We start from the raw sequence: 18,770 nt of genomic DNA, 5'->3' as shown, positions 1-18,770 counted from the left end.
TAAATTCTATTCATAAATAAGAGTGAAGAATCTCATGAGAAAGAGCTGTAAGGAAAGATAAGAAGATTAGCACCTTGCAGTTTTGGAATATAGCAATAGTCTACTGTAGGGACTCAGTCTCTCACCATTTCAGCTGTTGATGGGCACAAACTGAAAAGCAGGCTGCCTCTGACTACATTGCTGATGCCTGAGAAACAAATAAAGTAAAGAAAATGATGGAAAGAAATCAATAAGGACAAGAATAGATTTAAAACTTGGAGACAAAGCAAAAATGCAAAAAAAAAAAAAAATGTGGGAAGGAATTCAGTCTGAAGCCAAATTTGTTGGCAAACAAAGTCATACTAAAATGTTTAGTTCATGGGGTTCATTATAAGATATACAAAAGACATTGTAAACTTTTATAAAAGACAAAAGTGGCAACATAAAAAGTTGAAGAAAACCAGCAATCAGAAGGGACACTATGATTATCTTTGAAAGAAAAAGGAGCTGAAAATACAGAGTCCTAGAGTTTCTATTCAAATGAGGCTGCTATACAACAAGAAACATGATGAAAGAATGGCCAGATGTCAAGTGTAAATAGCTCTGATAAATTTCCCAGATAAGGAAGTGCTTTGAAGAAACCAGAGAGAGATACATGGACCATTCTGTAATGAAAGGATGCTAAAAACTGATTGTAGCATTATTAGTTTGATATTAATGCAAGCAGCTCATGATGTTGGACTTGGCATAATGGTTAAGGACTTCACCTCTGTCAAAGGAAAAATATACTTTAAAAATGATCAATACACGGTAGGTTCAGGTTAAGGCACTTTAATCTTGCAGCAAGGAGACAAAAACGTGCTAATACAGAGTTTGTCTGACTAGAATCAGGAAATGCAAGCATTTTTATACATTTTCTAATAAGACATTGCCTACCAAGCTGACGTAGTGAATCACAAGTTTTGTCATCATCATTTCGTAGTGATTGTTTTTGCAATATTCTGCTTGTACTATCAATTTTTGTGAGAAACTTCCTAAGAAAAACAAAGTGGCCTTGGCTACCACTGGTTAGATATATGCAATGTTACCATTCAAGGTACTATGGCTAATTTGAGCACAAAGCAAGTATAGATTGCAGTTCATTTCTCTAACAGTCCTTTGTCTATGTTATCTCTAACTTCTGCAGCTGTGCATGTTCTCATACTTCAAACAGAGCTGATTGTTTAAAATCATTACATTACAGAATATAGCATTGTTCATTCATTTCTTCCTGGCCTAGCAGATAATCACCTGCTTCTCAAGTACATTTCCAAAAGGCATAAACATGAATATTACTGTGCTAGCAATTACTAGGTCAGAGGGCATCTTGCAAGTTTCAGAAAGCACACTGCAGTTTCAAAAAGCATCTTTTAGTCTCATATGAAACTCAACTGTATATAAAATAGTGCATATAAAATAGAATGAAAAACGTGTTAACTTATTTAGTTTCTAATCAGCATTAAGCACACACATTAATACATATTTTTCTGACAACCTCATGCACACAAAGTGCTGGGTTTGATTCTGATCTTGCATTATTGGCTAGGCTTAAAATGGCCCTTTAGCATAGCTAGCCTAGTATTCCCCTATGACATGTACAGTACAGTGCTAACTTTAATTTACAGTGATCATTGTACTGTGATATATTATGGAAGAAATATGGCCATCTTCCAAACTTCAATGAGCCATATCTGCAGATTTATCACCCTAGCCCCTCCAAAAGAACACTACTGCACAGTTCTAGCCTAAACCAAGTTGTGCCCCATAAAGCAAAGATGCACTGTTCTCCTTGCATCTTGCAAATGTGGAAAGAACTATCCAGTGAAGAATCTCATGAGAAAGATCTTTCCTTATTCCTTTATTCCTTCATAATCCTGCCCCCAGGTTTATATCATTTAATCAAAACTCATATTTTGAAACCCTCTTCATCGAACATCATTTAATCAAATTCTCAAATCAGTGAATGGACTTTTAATCGAAAAATTTCCCAGGGCAAACCAACAGTTGGCCACTATATGGAATTTGCCCTTTTTCCTACTGTAGTACAATCTTAGAGTTGGTATATTTAGTTAGGGGGTGTGGGAGGATCAGCCTCCCACATTGGGGGGTGTAGGGGTGAAGCCCCTACCTGTATAGGTTTCAAGTTTTTTTATTTTTTTCAGTGGTTGCTAGGGCTGTCTACCACTGGTTTGCCATGGGAAACAGTTTGATTAAAAGTCTGTTCACTGATTTGTGTGTTCAAATAAAAGGTGCTCAGTGAAGAGGGGTTCGACAATGTGAGTTTCGATTAAATGATATAGGCTCCATAGCCCCCACCGTCTGTTTTCTTTCTATATCCCCTTTATCTCCTCCTCTCCCCATCTCCTACACAATGAAAAAGTCCTCTACTTCACGAGCCAATGCTCCGAAAGAAACTCTACAGAAAAATTCCGATCTCAATGTTCCTGTAACTTGACAATTCTTCCAAACAAACAGACACAGCACTACTGACCTTTCAGTAATAGTCCCTGAAATATGGGCTTCACTAGCCTTTGATCTGCAATAATATTCTCCCTTCTGATCACTCAGCATTAACCTTAAAAAACACCTAGTCAAACAAGCAACAAATAAAGGCTTCAAGATTTAGCTACTTGCCTTATCAGTTTCAGAGCCCACTCTCCTCCAGTCCATCCCACACTCCACTTCTCCTCCTCTTGGCACAGCTAAGAATTCCCCTTTGCACTTACTCCATATTTCCTCATTCCTTTATTCCTTTATATTCTGCCCCAAATACCTTCCACTCTCTTTCTCTTAGATCCTCGTTATCTCCTTCTCCCCCCATCTCTTAACTTCTTTTTTCTGTAATTACTTATTAATACTATATATATATATATATATATATATATATATATATATATATATATATATATATATACATTGTGTGTGTGTGTGTGCATATCTACACACACACACACATATATATATATATATATATATATATATATATATTACACATATACACATATGATACTCATAGATGTATATATTATTGTACTGCCAATAATTCCATATTGTAATAGCTCCCTGTGATCTACTAATAATACACCTTACTGAATTCTTACATTTCCATCTCTCTTGGAATGTAAAATTTGTGAGAAATTATATTTTACCTTTTGCTGTACAAGAATGTTTTCATTTCCTAGCTTTTGTATTGCATACTGGTGATGGTTTCCCAGTTTGAGTTTGAAAATGGTCCAGATGAGCCAGTGCTCTACCCCAGTTAACAAAGAATTAATGAAAAAAAAAATCCATGCTCCTCATATATATTTTTGACTTTTAAAAATAGGGATGTTAGCTATGAGGTATATTATCCCTTTAAATGTTAATGAGCTAGGTATAGTGATTAATATGTCACATGGTACGCAGAAGGTCCCGAAGTATGAGTTTAATATAGACCTTATGATGTTTAGACCATCTCTTTATGCATGTGCGTGCGTCTGTGCATTACATGCTTATAATTTTGTGAGTATGTCTATTGTCATTCATGAAAGTTTTCCTGTGATAATGTTACTGAATGCTTATGCACATTAATAGTTTAAAAGGGAATTTTCTTTTGTTGCTAAGATATCACCATCCATTCTATCAATGGTTTTAGGGCTCCTCATCAAATGCTCCATAAATGAACTCTGTGCTTACTGAAGAAACATGATTGGTGGCCTAATGGAAAAGGACACCTGGTATGGTGAAGATTTAAAAAAATAATTTAATGATATAATTTGTAAAACATCACTTTTCCAGACCCTAATATATATCCGAAATAAAAAGAAAGATATAAAGAACAGTGTAGCCCAAATATAAAAAAAGTTGTAATTCAGTTTAATTGTTCAACAAACTAAGATGTAGGAGTCTAGATATAATTGTGTAAATACAGCTTTTGAAAATCATCCTTGCAACCAATGTGTCAGAATGTATACCAGCCAACTTGAAAGAAACTGTTGTACTTTGAGAGTAAAATGTCAGCTGTTAGTCTTTAAATAACACTATTAAACCAGGTTTACCACCTTCAGTTTAAACTGTAGTGGGCAGAACATTGGTTCCTTGGTTTGGATCCTGGTTTGGGTAGCTTGCGAGTGGAGTCTACATGTCCGTCCTGTGACCATGTGAGATTTTGCAAGATGCTCGAGTTCCCTCCCACTTCCCAATAGTATGCTCTTATATGCAACTGGGATTCTCTGAATTGTCTGTAGATACGGGTGTAATAAGAAAATGTGTGGGAACTTCCTGCAATAGACCACCATTCCATGCAGGACTGGTTTTCTGTATTGTACCTACTGTTTTCTAGGATAGGCTGTGGCTGTCCTGCAACCCTGAGCAGGATAAAGCTGGTGTCAGACAACAGATAGATAAATGAATGAATCCATGTTGTTTGCTAGGCCATGGATTGCCTTCAAAGAATTGTTTTAACTTAAATAAAACATGCTGTATCTCCATTTTTGAAATAGACATGCTGTGTTTATGCATGCTTGTTATCTTTCATACTGTGTTGTCATTTTATAGCTTTATGTACATACACAAATGTGTTTTAATGTATTTACAAACATAAATATATGTCTGAAGTTTTCTTTTACTAACCAGTCAACATAATTATATGCTTTAGCATAAGGGGTCTTTTTTACATTCTGGTGTGTGCCCATGGACATTTCTGAGACAGAACATTTTTATGGCTGTTTCAGTTCTCTGAATTTAGTTCTGTGTTCATTAGAGTTCCTCTGTATCTACTTTACACTTTTTTATTTCTCATTAAAGAGTATATTAAAGGGGTTGAAATACTGGCTTAACAGTTGCATTTCATCTGAGACAATAGTGGTTTGAATTTGTGAACAGAGTCCTCTCATCATGGAGCTGAACTGGTGATATGGAGTGTGAACCAATGGCTCTAGCTCTCTCCCATTAGGGGAAAAAAGTTAAAACTGAAAGTACAGACCCCGTGCACTGGAGACTTGGCTTGTAATATACAGGCCCTACATGAATAGGATTCCACTGAAGGTCAGGAAGCAAAAGCTTCCATAATTTGTGTAATGAAGTATTTTTTCTCCACAAACACTGTTGTGTAACCCTAAATTATAGAGTCACATTCTTGTGGTGAACAAGGACCTTTAGAAATATTCAGTAAAGCCATATTCATTAGATGAGGATATCTCTAACTAGAAGAAGGGGTAGAAATTAATAAATCTATGTGTTTCCCTTTCAGTGCAGCTACACTGGAGACATTAATGGTGGGAATGTGAACAGTGGAAGCCTGTAGATTGGTAGTCTCACCAGAAGTGGCTGTTGTAAGGATTGTGCACACACGACAAAAAAAATTGAAAAAAATAATATATCTTGCTGAGACCTCACAACAATTCTTCACCAAGATCTATGACTCAGTGTGTGACAGCGGAGGAAGATATGCAACATTCAGACTTGGGGAACAGAAGTGGAAAGTACAATGAAATCAAAAGCAGTGATCCTTTTAATGTTTTCAGGTAACACAATAATGTGCTTGAAAACTTTACTGGGCATTTAGAAAATTACCATCCTCTTCTGTAGAGCAGAGGGTTATTTTGAGAGTGAAAAGAACTGTCATCTCATATTTGGGGGGGGGAGACATCTTAGAGCTACACAGCTAAAAAATATCTGCTTAAGTACTAAACTGTGGCTCTGTTAAACTATATAAGCTTAGGTATTTTTCACTTGCATTTGTGTGCTGTTTCTGTAGGTGTGTGTGTGTGTGTGTGTGTGTGTGTGTGTGTGTGTGTGTGTGTGTGTGTGTGTGTGTGTGTGTGTGTGATGCCTATAAACTGTCTGTTTTTCAGCGAAATTCCTGATATTTGTTGAAAATTTTGTTCTGTCCCAGTTAATCCCTCCTATAACTGATAACTTGGTAAGAAAAGGTGGTGGACTATACTTAATTAATGACAATTACAGTTATAGACTTATTTTACTTCAGAAAATGCATGTTAATTTATGCTCTCTTATTCTGTCAACTTCTGAAGTTAATAGCCCTCATATTTAAAAAAAAAAACATCCCTGATTATCCCTAATTATTTCTGAATTTGTCCCTGATTGTGGAGGTAAGATGTTGAGGGCTTTGTGTGTGTGTGTGTGTGTGTGTGTGTGTGTGTGTGTGTGTGTGTGTGTGTGTGTGTGTTGCTAGTATTTTACAATTTGCTAGTAGGGTTTTTGCATTTTATTATTACAATACATCATGAACATTGGAAAGTCACATGAAAATGAACACTCCTTATGTGCAACTCGCAACAAAATGGCGTTTTACAGTTTCATCCACTAGAAGATATTAGCAAAAGCAAACATAAGAATAACTTATTTTGTACTTCCTTTAATCTGCAGAAGTGACACCATAGCTACTGACATGCTAGCAGAATTCAGCCTGTCAGGAAACTGCTAGGGAGGAGATTAAAAACCACCTTGACAACAGGGAGGAAGAAGAAAACCAAAAAGTAAAGAGGAAGCTGTAGCACAGAAGAGGTTCAACTGCTACTTGGCTGTTTACTTTTACTCACGGCTAACATTATTTTGTGCATCTGACAGGTGCGGCAACATGCAGGCAATAAAGTGTGTTGTGGTAGGAGACGGGTATGTAGAAAGCTTTAATTCTTTTATTCTCTGTCATTAACTAGAGAACTTTAGGGTGTACAAGTGTCAGGGTGTGATTTCAAGCTACCAGTGCCATCAAGTGAATATCCGGTGCAGGCTGTAGATGGGTATCAGTTCCCATCTTGTATGTATAGGCTGATTTCATGTTCTTGATTCACAAACAACTGCTAAGTGAAGTGGTACTGCCTGAGCAGCAGAACTCTATTCTAGTAGCAGTGGACAGTCTGACACTTTAGTAATTAAACTACTTCAAGAAAGCAGTTGTGGGGACTTGCAACACATGTACATGGCTGTGACTCATAGCATTACTGTGATCATGCCTTATTAGTTACATATACCCTGTACTGATTAACAAACACAAGCTAGCTGTTTCACAATGGTGGAAAAAGTATGTAACTGTGGGTGCTTGATTTTGAGATGCACTTTGTGAGCTTTTGATGTACTACTGCCTCGTCTAATTCAGATTCTACCAATAAGGTGTGGCTGTCAACTTCTCTTCACGGACTTTGTTCTGCATTTCAAAACTCTATAAAGCTAATGATTGTGTGAATGGACTCATCTTTATGACTGAAAATTGTGAAGACATCAGTTCATGGGCACTGTGGGGGATTGCTATTATTGATGGGGAGTAATATAAGATGCATTGCTGCTTATGTACGATGACTATGAAAGTTACATAGCTTGTGGGTGTTTCAGTCTTAGAAGTGGAAATTTTGAAAATGCAGTTCTCATTTCCTGTACAAATTAATGTTCAAGTAATGTGTGTATAGACACATTTGTGAGATCGTATATTTGATGCTTTATGGATAAAATGACAATATGATTCATTAATGGTGGAACTGTATATCTATTTAGAAACAATAGATAAAAACGATCACTATTGGTCATTTGTCAGGCACCTAAAATAATCAAAGGATATTTTCAGACTAACAGTTTTCTTGCATGTGATACATTGTGTCTTTTACTACCTGCACATTCATCTCTGCATGTGTTTTAAACTAGAACTGATCTTTGTAATGTAACTTGTTCATAGCTGACTGGGCCAAAGAAAGGTAAATGTGCTCTATACAGGGATCCCTGATATATTTATAACAGTTAATGTAAAAAAAAATGATTAAAAATATTCTGGAAGTCTTCCAGCTTCTAGAATGTATTGCATTATCTTCTTGAAAAAAAACATTTTCTTTCTGATAATGTTTGAGAAACCCTATAGCTGGAGAAGTATAACATTCATCTGCTCACTCCACTGGTAACTTTCTATGAAAATAAGTCAGGATGCCTCAGGGTTAGCTAGCTAGGCTAAGTATGGAAGCTCACTCCACATAGGTTCATAGGTTCATAGGTTAGTACTAGGCTATCTGCCCGAGGGCATCTATAAGCCTAGCCAGAATGTGTTGGCTTTCACCACCCCCTTAGATTAGTTTCCTGTGCCTCAGTCCAGCAGAGCCATTAGTTCCCTCTGCCTCTGTCCAGCAGAGCCACTGCAGTGATCCCCGGGGTAAATTTTCTGTTTCCCATCCACTCATCAAGGTTTCTCTTGAAGAGTGTTAGAGAGGGGCTCTGCCTAATGTACATTGGAATCCTGTTCCAAAGCATGGGGAGTCTCTGGGACAGGAATCTATCCCTCCAGCACATCCTATTTATCGTTGTAGTGAGGTTTAGATCCCTAGAGCGTGTGGCTCTTGGGGATTTGTTTTTTAGGTGGAGCATGTCCATCAATTCTGGGTTGGTCATGCAGAGATCACCCCTGAGTAAGCAGTATGCAACCGAGTACGGCTGGAGTTTCTTCAGTCAGGCTGCATAGGGCATCTATTTGAGGCCAGTTATCCTCTTGGTGAGGTACTTTTGTGGTCCTTCTAGCTGTTGCAGGTGTCTTGTAAGGTACATCCCAAATGGGGCATTGTACTCTATGATGGGTCTGATGAGTGATGAGTACAGGGGCACAATAACCTCTTTAGTTCTAGACGCGAACCCTTTTGTGATTAGGTGGGCCACATAGAAGGATTTTCTAACCACCTTGGCAATATGATTATCAAAGGAGAGATTACTATCTACTTGTGTCCCTAGATCCCTTATTACATTTTCTGTATTTAGGGGACTACCATGTATGTAGTAGTTCATGGGTACTTTGTTATTTCCAAAGGGGATGACTATGCACGTTTTGGCATTTAGCTTGAGGCCATGATTTTGACACCAGGTAACCGTCTCAGTGAGACCCTTCTGGAGGATGTCTGTATCAGCTGGAGAGTCAATTATGGTCCCCAGTTTGAAGTCGTCTGTGAACTTGGTCAGCCATAGTCCTCCTGTGCTTGCCTGCACCTCTGAGAAGTATATACCGAACAGGAGGGGTCCCAGGACTGAGCCCTGGGGGATGCCACTTGTAACTGGTTTAGAGTCAGACCTAGAGCCTGCAACTCTCACCATTTGGGTTCTATCCGAGAGCCAATTGGCAACCCATCTCGTGACATAGGGGTTTGTGTTCAGGCTGATGAGCTTATCTATAATACCAGAATGGGGAATGGTGTCGAAAGCCTTTGCGAGGTCTAGGTAGGCTGTGTGGACCTCCTTTCCCTCGTCTAAAGCCTTGGTAACTGTCTCAAAGAAGTCCACCAGGTTTAGGAGGCATGATCTGCCCTTAACAAAGCCAAACTGGGTAGGGTCCAATGTTTGCAGGTTCCCAATGTCTCTGTTAATGAGTTCCATGATGATGCGCTCCATAGCTTTGCAGACCAGGCTAGTCAGGCTTATAGGGCGATAGTTCCCAGGGTCCATTATGGCTCCACCTTTGTGAAGCAGGTTAACTGTTGCTGTGCGCCACTCTATGAGTACATAGCCTGTAGAGAGGCTGAGTTTGAACAGTGTGTTTAGATGAGGGGTTAGTTCATTTTGGAGCTCATGTAAGACATAGCCCGGGACACCGTCTGGTCCCATTGAAGCTGTATTTTTGAATTTGGATAGGGCTGTTTTAACCTGTGTGTCAGTGATTGCTGGGGCTCTACATTCTTCTGGTATGGTTATGGGCCCTTTAGGGGGTGAGAGGGGGGTGAAGTTTGCACTAAACCGGTCTGCCAGAATGTTGGCAATATCAGTCAATTCAGTGTACTTTGTGCCATTCTGCACTAACTCAGAGCAGATCTGAGAGTTTCCACTTAGGCTCTTGACATAGCTAAAGAACGCTTTGTGGTTATCTTTGGAGTCCTTGGCAATTTTTCTTTCGAAGCTAGCCTTGGATGTTTTTATGAGGGATCATAGTTTCTTGCTGATAGAGGTCAGGGATGTCTTTCCTTCTTGGGATTTTACTCTTTTCTGTACTAGTTTCCTCCTTCTATTGTATAGCTTGTTTATGGCAGGGGTCAACCAGACTGGTTTCCTTTTCTTGGAGGAGTGAGTCTTGGTTTTGCTTGGGATAGCATGATCCATGCATTCTTGCAGGTGCTCATAGAGTACCTTTGTAAGTGATTCAGCAGCTTGGACAGGGTTGTCCTTTAGCATGGGGGCTGTGAACCTTTCCACCTCGGTCTTAAGTAACGTGAAGTTTGCTTTTGAAAAGTTTTTCACATTGGTTTCCTTGATTGGGGGTGAGGGCGGAATGTGGATATCCAAAGTGATTAGTCTATGGTCTGATCTAACCAGCGTGGGGTTGACCTCTGGTGTAGAACACCGGTCACCCATATTGGTGATGACCAGGTCTAATATGTTGTCACCTCTGGTGGGGGTGTTGACCAGTTGATCCAGGGTGTTCGAGTTTATAAATTCTAGGAAGCGTTGGGCAAGGGAGTTAGTACTTGAGTAGTTCTCCCAGTTAATGTTTGGGTAACTGAAATCACCCAATATTAGGGCATTTGGTAGGACCTTCAGACGTGATCCCCGGGGTGAATTTCCTTTCTCCCATCCAATCATCAAGGTTCCTTTTGAAGAGGGCCAAAGAGGTGCTCTGCTTGACATGTATGGGTAGTCTATTCCAAAGTCTGGGGAGTCTCTGGGTCAGGAACCTATCCCTCCAGCATGTTTTGTTTATTGAAATGACAAGATTTAGATCCCTGGAGTGTGTGGCTCTGAGGGATCATTTTTTTTAAAATATTTTGACCTCCTTTCTTCTGATATCCTCATTTTATTTCACTTAGAATCAGAGACACATCACAGGTAGTATATAATATGTGCCCAGGATATTTATTATTATTATACCCTAACTTCTGTTGCATTGTACAAGATATACATGATTTTCAGTGACTTTAATGTGGCAACAATGCTCAATTCATACATGTTCACTGCATGAACATAATGTGATCTGCCTTCACAGGCTGTTATAATAAGTAATCCTCTGTATGAAGCTTTAGCATCCCAACCTCCACCAGTAGATGCTATTGCAGCAGGGAAGTCCCCTACTTTGCTGTCTCTACCCCTGTAAATGGAGAATTGGCCTCTTACAAAACAGTGCTCTCCTTTCCAGCATGATCCTCTTGGACATTCGTGGTTATGTGACACACTGGACTTCTTCGTTTGTACAAGCAAGACAGTTACATGACACCAGCATTATTTACGTCCACTGCCATCTTAATAATTTGTCTTATATTACAGAAGCAATTGTTACAGAATTAAGCAAGAGTGGAATTCTAATACACTTTTCAGAGGAATATGTTTGGGTATCAAATCGTAACCTGTTTATGGATGTCAAGAGATGAATTTCATGAACATAGCAAAGCAATGCTTGAGAGGTGACATTTGACATAAATATGAAGAAACATAATCAGAGTTATGAATGGAGAGACCTAGTCATAATTCTTGGTAGAGCAAGGAACTTCATCGATTCCATGTGCTATGAGTTACAGAAAAAGGTGTACGACCATGAGATGTTTTGTGGCTTTTGAAAACCATAAAACAATTAGTGTTTCTGCACAAACAAAGACAGAAGCTAAGTGTCACTGTAAGGAACTAATGACTTATAGGCTGCTAAGCACTTCCCTCTGCCATGTATTTTGTTTAAACATGTGGCAGAGCAAAATATTTTCCAACTTTTAAAGCTGGTTTTGCTTTTGCTGCTGCCTGTGGTGGCCTGCACTGACTGCTGTTAAGCTCTAGTGCAAGACTGGACTATATCTAGAGGTGCATAAAACATCTTGTTAAGCATCTTTCCTATTTTGGAAAAGTGTTTAAAAAGCCTGCCTTTTTTCCCAGTTTTGGAGCATAAGTGCAGCACTCCACATACTACATTAGATTACCATTGTCTTGGGGGACTTTAACATCGATTGGAACACCTGTTTCTCTGAAACTCCCTCCACCCATTTAAACCTCCATGGGTTTACTCAGATCATTGCCACCCCCACCAGATTTAGCAAAAATAGGGTTAAAGATAGTATCCTTGATTGGATACTTATTAACAACCACCCCCAAAAGTACAAGTCAGGTACATTACCCGATGATCTAAGTGATCACTGCCTTACCTATATTATTAGGCTCAAAGCCAACATTCCCAACCAGCCCACCTACAAAACTATGAGAAACATCAGAAACGTTAACCTTGACAACTTCCAAAATGAACTCAAAGCATGTAATTGGAATGTCTTGAAACGATTCTCATTACAAGAAGCAGTTGAGTACTTTAATACCAGATTTCTGGCTATCCTTAACCACCATGCTCCTACCAGTACCATCTGTGTAAAAGCCACAGTTGCACAGTGGCACAGTGGCTATCTAAATAAAACCAAAATTAAACTAAGAAACAATGCCAGGTGGCATGTTACCAAAGCCCCTATGGACCAAGTAAGATACAGATAGCTAAGGAATCAGACCAGAAAATCTGTCATTCTAGACAAAAAAAAATCACTACACCCTCCTCCAACAAAAATATCAGCTAAAACCTCAAAAGTTCTGGGCTGGTATTAACAATCTTCTCCACCCAGGGCATTCCGCCACTCCTACCCCATCAGCTGCTCTTGATAAATCCCCTGTAGAAATTGCAAACAGCTTCAACTCCCTTCTTTACTGAAACTATCCAGTCTCTAGCTACCCATCTCACTCCAGACACAAACACCAACTCTGGCACATCTAGCCCTGATCCACCCAGCACCCAACCCACCTTTACCTTTCAAATCGTACCTACCAATCTGATCCGGACCATACTCAAAAAGCTAAAACCTACTACACTAGCTGCCTCCCAGCTGAATATCTTCAAAAAGCAGCTGATGCCATAGCATTTCCCATTTCTATACTGATCAACAGATCCCTCTCAGAAGGAACCATCCCAGAAATATGGAAAATATCACGTTATACCTTTCCATAAAGGAGGAAGTTCCACAGAATTATCTAACTTTAGACCTATAGCCATTCTTTCACCACTAGCTAAAATCATGGAAAGATGCATACACAAACAAATCATGCACTTTCTTATTCAAAATGGAAAGCTCGCCGACTCTCAGCATGGCTTTAGGCCATTCCACAGTACCGCCATGGCTCTTCTATCTTTTTCTAATGTCATGAATCTTCATCATAACAACAACAAACTATCTTCACCACTCTTCCTAGATCTCGCAAAAGCTTTCGATATGGTCAACCATCAGCTGCTGCTCAATACCCTACAAACCATTGGTTTAGACCAACACGCAATACAATGGTCTCACTCCTACCTAAACGGTAGACAGCAGGCTGTCTTATGGCAGAGCAAGCTATCATCCTAACTTCCGCTAACCCTAGGTGTCCCACAAGGGTCCATACTAGGTCCCCATCTTTTCTCTATCTTTATCAATGATCTGCACAACACCATCCCAGGAGCCACCTGCATCCAATATGCAGATGATTAAATGCTAATATGCTGTGCCTCCTCTCCTAAACAACTTCTAACTCTCACCCAGACCACTTTCAGCATGGCAGAAACATGGCTAGCTAATTGCCGCCTGCTTCTAAATTCTAACAAAACCAAGCTACTACTTTTCTCCCCTAACCATAGAATTTCTCCTCCTTCCTTCAACATCAAATCTAGCAATGACACCATTATCTATCCTGATGACCATACAAAGCTTCTAGGCATAATAACAGACAACAACCTTAAATCTGATAAACATGTAAACCACACTATTAAGTCCATCAACAAAAAACTTGGCTCCCTGTACAGAGCCAAACCTTTCCTCATCCCCCCCAGCTAGGTTAGCTATTGCAAGATCACACCTCCTCTCTTCCCTTATGTATGCTTCCCCTGTACTCACCAACCTATCCAAAACCGATCTCAACAAATTATCAGGATGTTACAATCATATAGCCAGATTTGCTACTGGCATGGCTTTTAGGACCCACCATTGCCAGAACCTGAAAGCACTGGGATGGCTAGAGTATCCTACCCTTCTACAGTTCAACCAGCTTATAGTAGCGCATAAAATACTCCATCAATCCGATAACACCCCTGCCCTCAAAAAATATTCTCACCCCTCATAGTGCCCCCAGGCCATTATGCTCAGCTGATAAACTATTGATACTGACCCAAAAATCCAACAACTCTGCAGGCAATGCTATATTTGCCAACTCAACTGGTAAAATCTGGAATCTACTCCCTACTACCATTACCAAGGAAACCTTACTACCCCTATTTAAAAGAGAACTCAAAAAATACCTCACATCTCATTGGCTGTGGTCTTGTTCTACACCTGACTAACAACTTCACTAATACATGTCTTGCTACCCAACCTGCTGTTTAGCAAAGTATCTATGCCTCATAGCATTTGAATGTCTAAGCACTGTGAATTATGAAATCTGATTGTATTCTATGTTCACTTTTTCTGATACGTCTCTGCCAATCAGATGTAAGCCTGCACATTGTGTATATTGATATCTGCCTGTATTCTTTGTCTATATTTTTCTAAACATGTCTGCCTGAGTTTATCACTCAGTGATGTATATACTGTCTTTTTTTTTTTGGTATGTGGAGCTTTTCTTCCTGGGCTTCCCCTGAAAATGGACATATATCCAGTCGGACTATTCTGGTCAACAAATGTAAAATAAAATAAATAAATAAATAAAATAAAATTATGGTGCATTATATTTGCTTGATGACAGAAAGAGACAATAAGCCTATTTAGTCTGCCCTGTACATGCATTTAACTTTCTACTTTGTCTCCATGTTTACACTCTTCTATACACCTTTTTCTAACTGCCCCACACTATCATTAAATGCCTGTGTGAATTTTCCCTCCACCATCCACCCATTCCAGCAGTCTACTCCAATGGTCCACAATTCTCTCAGTGAAGAAGTCCTTGCAGTCTGCTAGCTGTAACCTCACCTTCTCTTCTGTTCTTTCTGTTCAGGATGACCCCTTCATGACCCCTTGACATAGCCTTGTATACCCATGTCATGGACCCATTGTCTTCTGGGCTTTAGTGAGAATATCTCCACCTGCCAAAGTATCGGGTCAGATTCATTTCTCTGTATCCTATGCACTTTTTTTAATTTGTTTTTTCCCTAGAGTCCTTCTAGCAGCTTAACGTCTCTTTCATTGTGTGGCATCCAGAACTGCACACAGCACTTCATGGAGTAGCCTGACCATGGCCTGGTGGAATAAAAGTATTACTTCTTTGGTTCTGGACTTTCTGTCTTTGAGGATTAGCCACGCTACTTTGTTTCCTGCTGTTTCTTTACTTCCACTAGTTTAATAGTGGCTGCAGTCTCTCCAGATCTTGTCCTTCTTTTTTCCATTACTTCTCCTCCCACAGATGATACTTTACACTGGTTTGCCATGAAAGTGCCGGACTTTGCATTTGTCTGTAGTGAACCTCAGCTGTCATCCTTCTTACCATTGATCAGCTTTTCCATAGCTTTCCCTAGGCACTTCCCTACTCTACCTACCATTTGTGACATCACTGGAAATGCTATTCCTACTTTTTTCCCCAGATATGTCTGAAACAAACATGTTGAAGAGTACTGAATCTATGAGTAACCTATTAAGTACTCTGTTAATCCTGCTCCATATTACAGATGGCATGTCTGTGTTCACAGCCTGCTGTGTCCTACCTTTTAACCTTGCATCAGTTCAGTTCCTTATTCCTGTTCCTAACCCTAACCACTCCACTTTTCTTATCAGCCACCTATGTGGGACAGAGTCAAAGACCTTGGTGAAATATAGGTACTGGTACATCCCTGTCAAATTATCTTATTACCCATATATAAAACGCTTTAACAATTGGAGCATATTCTTGTGCATATTATTACTAAAACTTGGTTTAAAAGTGCAGAAGGTACCCCCTCTATACCAGGGTTTTGCACCTACCACACCTTTAGACTGAATGGGAACTGCAGTGGCATATCCATATTTGTTAAAAAAACACATTACTTTGAGGCAGATTCCCAAACACCCACAAATCAAACGTATTAAGATTCAACTCACTCTAATAAAACCAACTATCAGGTCTTAGCATGTTGCAGGGCACTCTTGGTGATCCCCGAAAACCATGTCTTATTCTTAAATATAGTAGCTCAACTTCGAATATAAAAGAGCTCTGTCATCCTGTATGATGTTAACTACACTTTGATACACTGGAAACCTATACGGCAAATGTAGGCTATGCCAAAAAATTCTTCAGTTTTGTAAAATAGAATTTTCTGTACCAAATAGTCAACAGACACACAAGGTAATAAAATATTTTTAACCTGGGCCTTACAAATATAACATCAATATGCACTATCCCACTGGTATGCCTTTCCTGTCAAGTCTGACCACAGACTGGTAGCCTTCTTCAAAATCCTCAAACCAACAGATGCAAATATCATAGTATTCAAAGACTTCATATGTACGAATTTCCTAAAATTCTATGATGAAATGTTAAAATTCAAGAATAACTGTACCCCACAAAATATTGACATGGCTAGTAATTATGCAAATGAATTCTACACTCACATAGAAACCTGTATTAATCTGACAATATCAACCAAAACTAAACAAAATGGGAAATATAAGTGCAGACCAGAGTGGTGGCCCACATGTATAAATAAAAGCCTCACTAAAAGGGAAAAAGCTTCATAGAATAACTAAAGACCAGATCAGCATAACTAAAGACAATCAAGGTCAACATTAAACAGTTATCTAAGGTACTTAAAAAACATCAGGAAAACAAATGCTTCCCATGAACTTAGGCTGGCATAAGTAGCTAAGGATGATTTCAGACCCTTCTTTACTTACTTTAGGATGCATCATAAAACTATATAACTAATTGCTAAAAAATGCAGTATTGTTGCTTCCCTCATCAGACCCATTATTGAGTACAATGCACCAATTGGAATGTACCTGGCTAGACATCTCCAGCAGCTGGAGAGACCACAGAGGTACCTAACCAAGAGGATTACTGGCCTCAAACAGTTGCCCTATGCAGCATGATTGAAAAAGCTAAGACTGTTCTCTGCTGCATACTGCTTTCTTAGAGGCGATCTCTGTCTAATGTACAGAGCCATGTCCAACTCAGAATTGTTGAACATGCTCCATCTTAGCAAAACCAAAGTTACATGCTCTAGGGATATAAACCTCAACACAACAATGAATAGAACTTCCCTTACTATGGAACAGGGTCCCAATCTACATAAGACAGAGCCCCTCACTATCACTCTTCAAGAGGAACCTTGATGAGTGGATGGGTAACAGAAAGTTTACACCGGGGATCACACCAACAGCACTACTAGATGGGGCCAAGGGTTCTAGCTGCTAGTACAAGGGTCTAGGGAACTACTAAAGGGGCGGTGAATACCACACATCGTGGCTGGGCTAATATATGCCTTCGGGCAGATAGCCCAGTACCAACCTATGAACCTAAAAGACCTGATAAACAATGACATTAAAATGTTTTAAGACTTGACATCAGCAGTTTGGCTTTATTAAGAGTAGATCCTATAAAACGAATCTGGTAATTTTTTTGATAATATAACAAAAGCTGTGGGCTGTGATCACAATGTCCATACAGCATAGCTTAACCTCACCAAAGCATGTGACACCATACCACATGCTAACATAACTAACAATATCAGAGCTCTCCAGTAGTATCCTTATGTAGTTAGGTGGAGATAAATTGGCAGTGGGACAAAACCCACACAGTGAGGGTAGTAGGTGTGTCCCTGAGAGTATGAAGACAAGCAGCTGGGCCTCTCAGGAATCCATACTAGGACCTCTACTACTTGGCATATACTTCTCTGATCTGCAAATCAAAAATGAGGATCTCTAGTTAACCAGGTTTTTACAGGATTGTAAACTGGATGTCATACACAAATCCCATTCTGATATACAGAAACTACAACATGAATGAGTTAATAACTGATGCTTAGAAAATAGGCTAAAACTAATTGCTAAAAAATGCAGTATTGTTGCATTTGGAAAATAACCCCCACTCAGACTGCAGTATGATATTGTACAGTGTAGTATAGTATAGTATAGCACAGTATAGAAATCACCCCACTCCACAATGAAGATGTTGTGAGAGACCTTGGAAAATAGGTAGATAATTCCCATCTCTTTTGATCATTGTCATAGCAGTGGTTAGGAAATCCTTCTGTTTGCGACAACTGGTCACAAAAGGTATTTCCTCTACATCCAAAGAAATCGATACGTATCTATATTCTACACTGATAATCCCATTATCAAATACCATACCTCCTTTGGTACGTATCCTATTACACATATCAAACATTTAGAGACACCCCAAAGGTTCTGGACAAAAAATATCATGGGGCTTAGCTACTAAGATCTGAGCTACCAAAAGGTTAAAGGCTTTATCCCTGTATTTAGTGTCTTATATATTCGGTCACCTGTGCCTTGTATTTCAGGCCATCAGGGATCCTGCAGTTGAAGGCCTCTTATATCTCCAGAAAGCAAATAGTCCTGCAAACACTAGGACTACAGATCTGAACCTGTTTCAGCAAATAAACAGATCATGGCAGAGAGAGACAGATATGTCATGCAATGACTACCTCTTCTATGGAACATACTTGCACCCCGCATTAAGTAATGTGACACATTATCTTCCTTTAAAAGGAATTCTGCAGTTGTGTGGGTATTCATAAATTCACCCTCCTAGCATGACTGGCCTATTGTTCCTTGAAAAAGGAGGTAAGGTCTAAGGGTGAGCAGTGCCAAGAAGTAAATGGTCACAAG

General features: G+C 39.4%; 1 protein-coding gene across 1 annotated transcript in view; it reads left to right on the top strand.

The window, feature by feature from the left end:
* The first annotated feature begins 6,487 nt into the window (after positions 1 to 6,487).
* The window catches only part of LOC122794176 (ras-related C3 botulinum toxin substrate 2), a 398,987-nt gene continuing 386,704 nt past the window's right edge, over positions 6,488 to 18,770 (top strand). The window contains exon 1 of the mRNA XM_044062387.1: positions 6,488 to 6,633. Within this exon, the coding sequence (XP_043918322.1) occupies positions 6,599 to 6,633 (35 nt within the window). The 5' untranslated portion in view covers positions 6,488 to 6,598. The remainder of the gene's footprint in view (positions 6,634 to 18,770) is intronic.

Source organism: Protopterus annectens, chromosome 1.part0 (genome assembly GCF_019279795.1).
Source record: "Protopterus annectens isolate FY-2018-M chromosome 1.part0, PAN1.0, whole genome shotgun sequence".
NCBI classification, from domain to species: domain Eukaryota; kingdom Metazoa; phylum Chordata; order Ceratodontiformes; family Protopteridae; genus Protopterus; species Protopterus annectens.
Note: the sequence above shows the minus strand (reverse complement) of the source record. Positions and strands in the feature narration are given on the sequence as shown.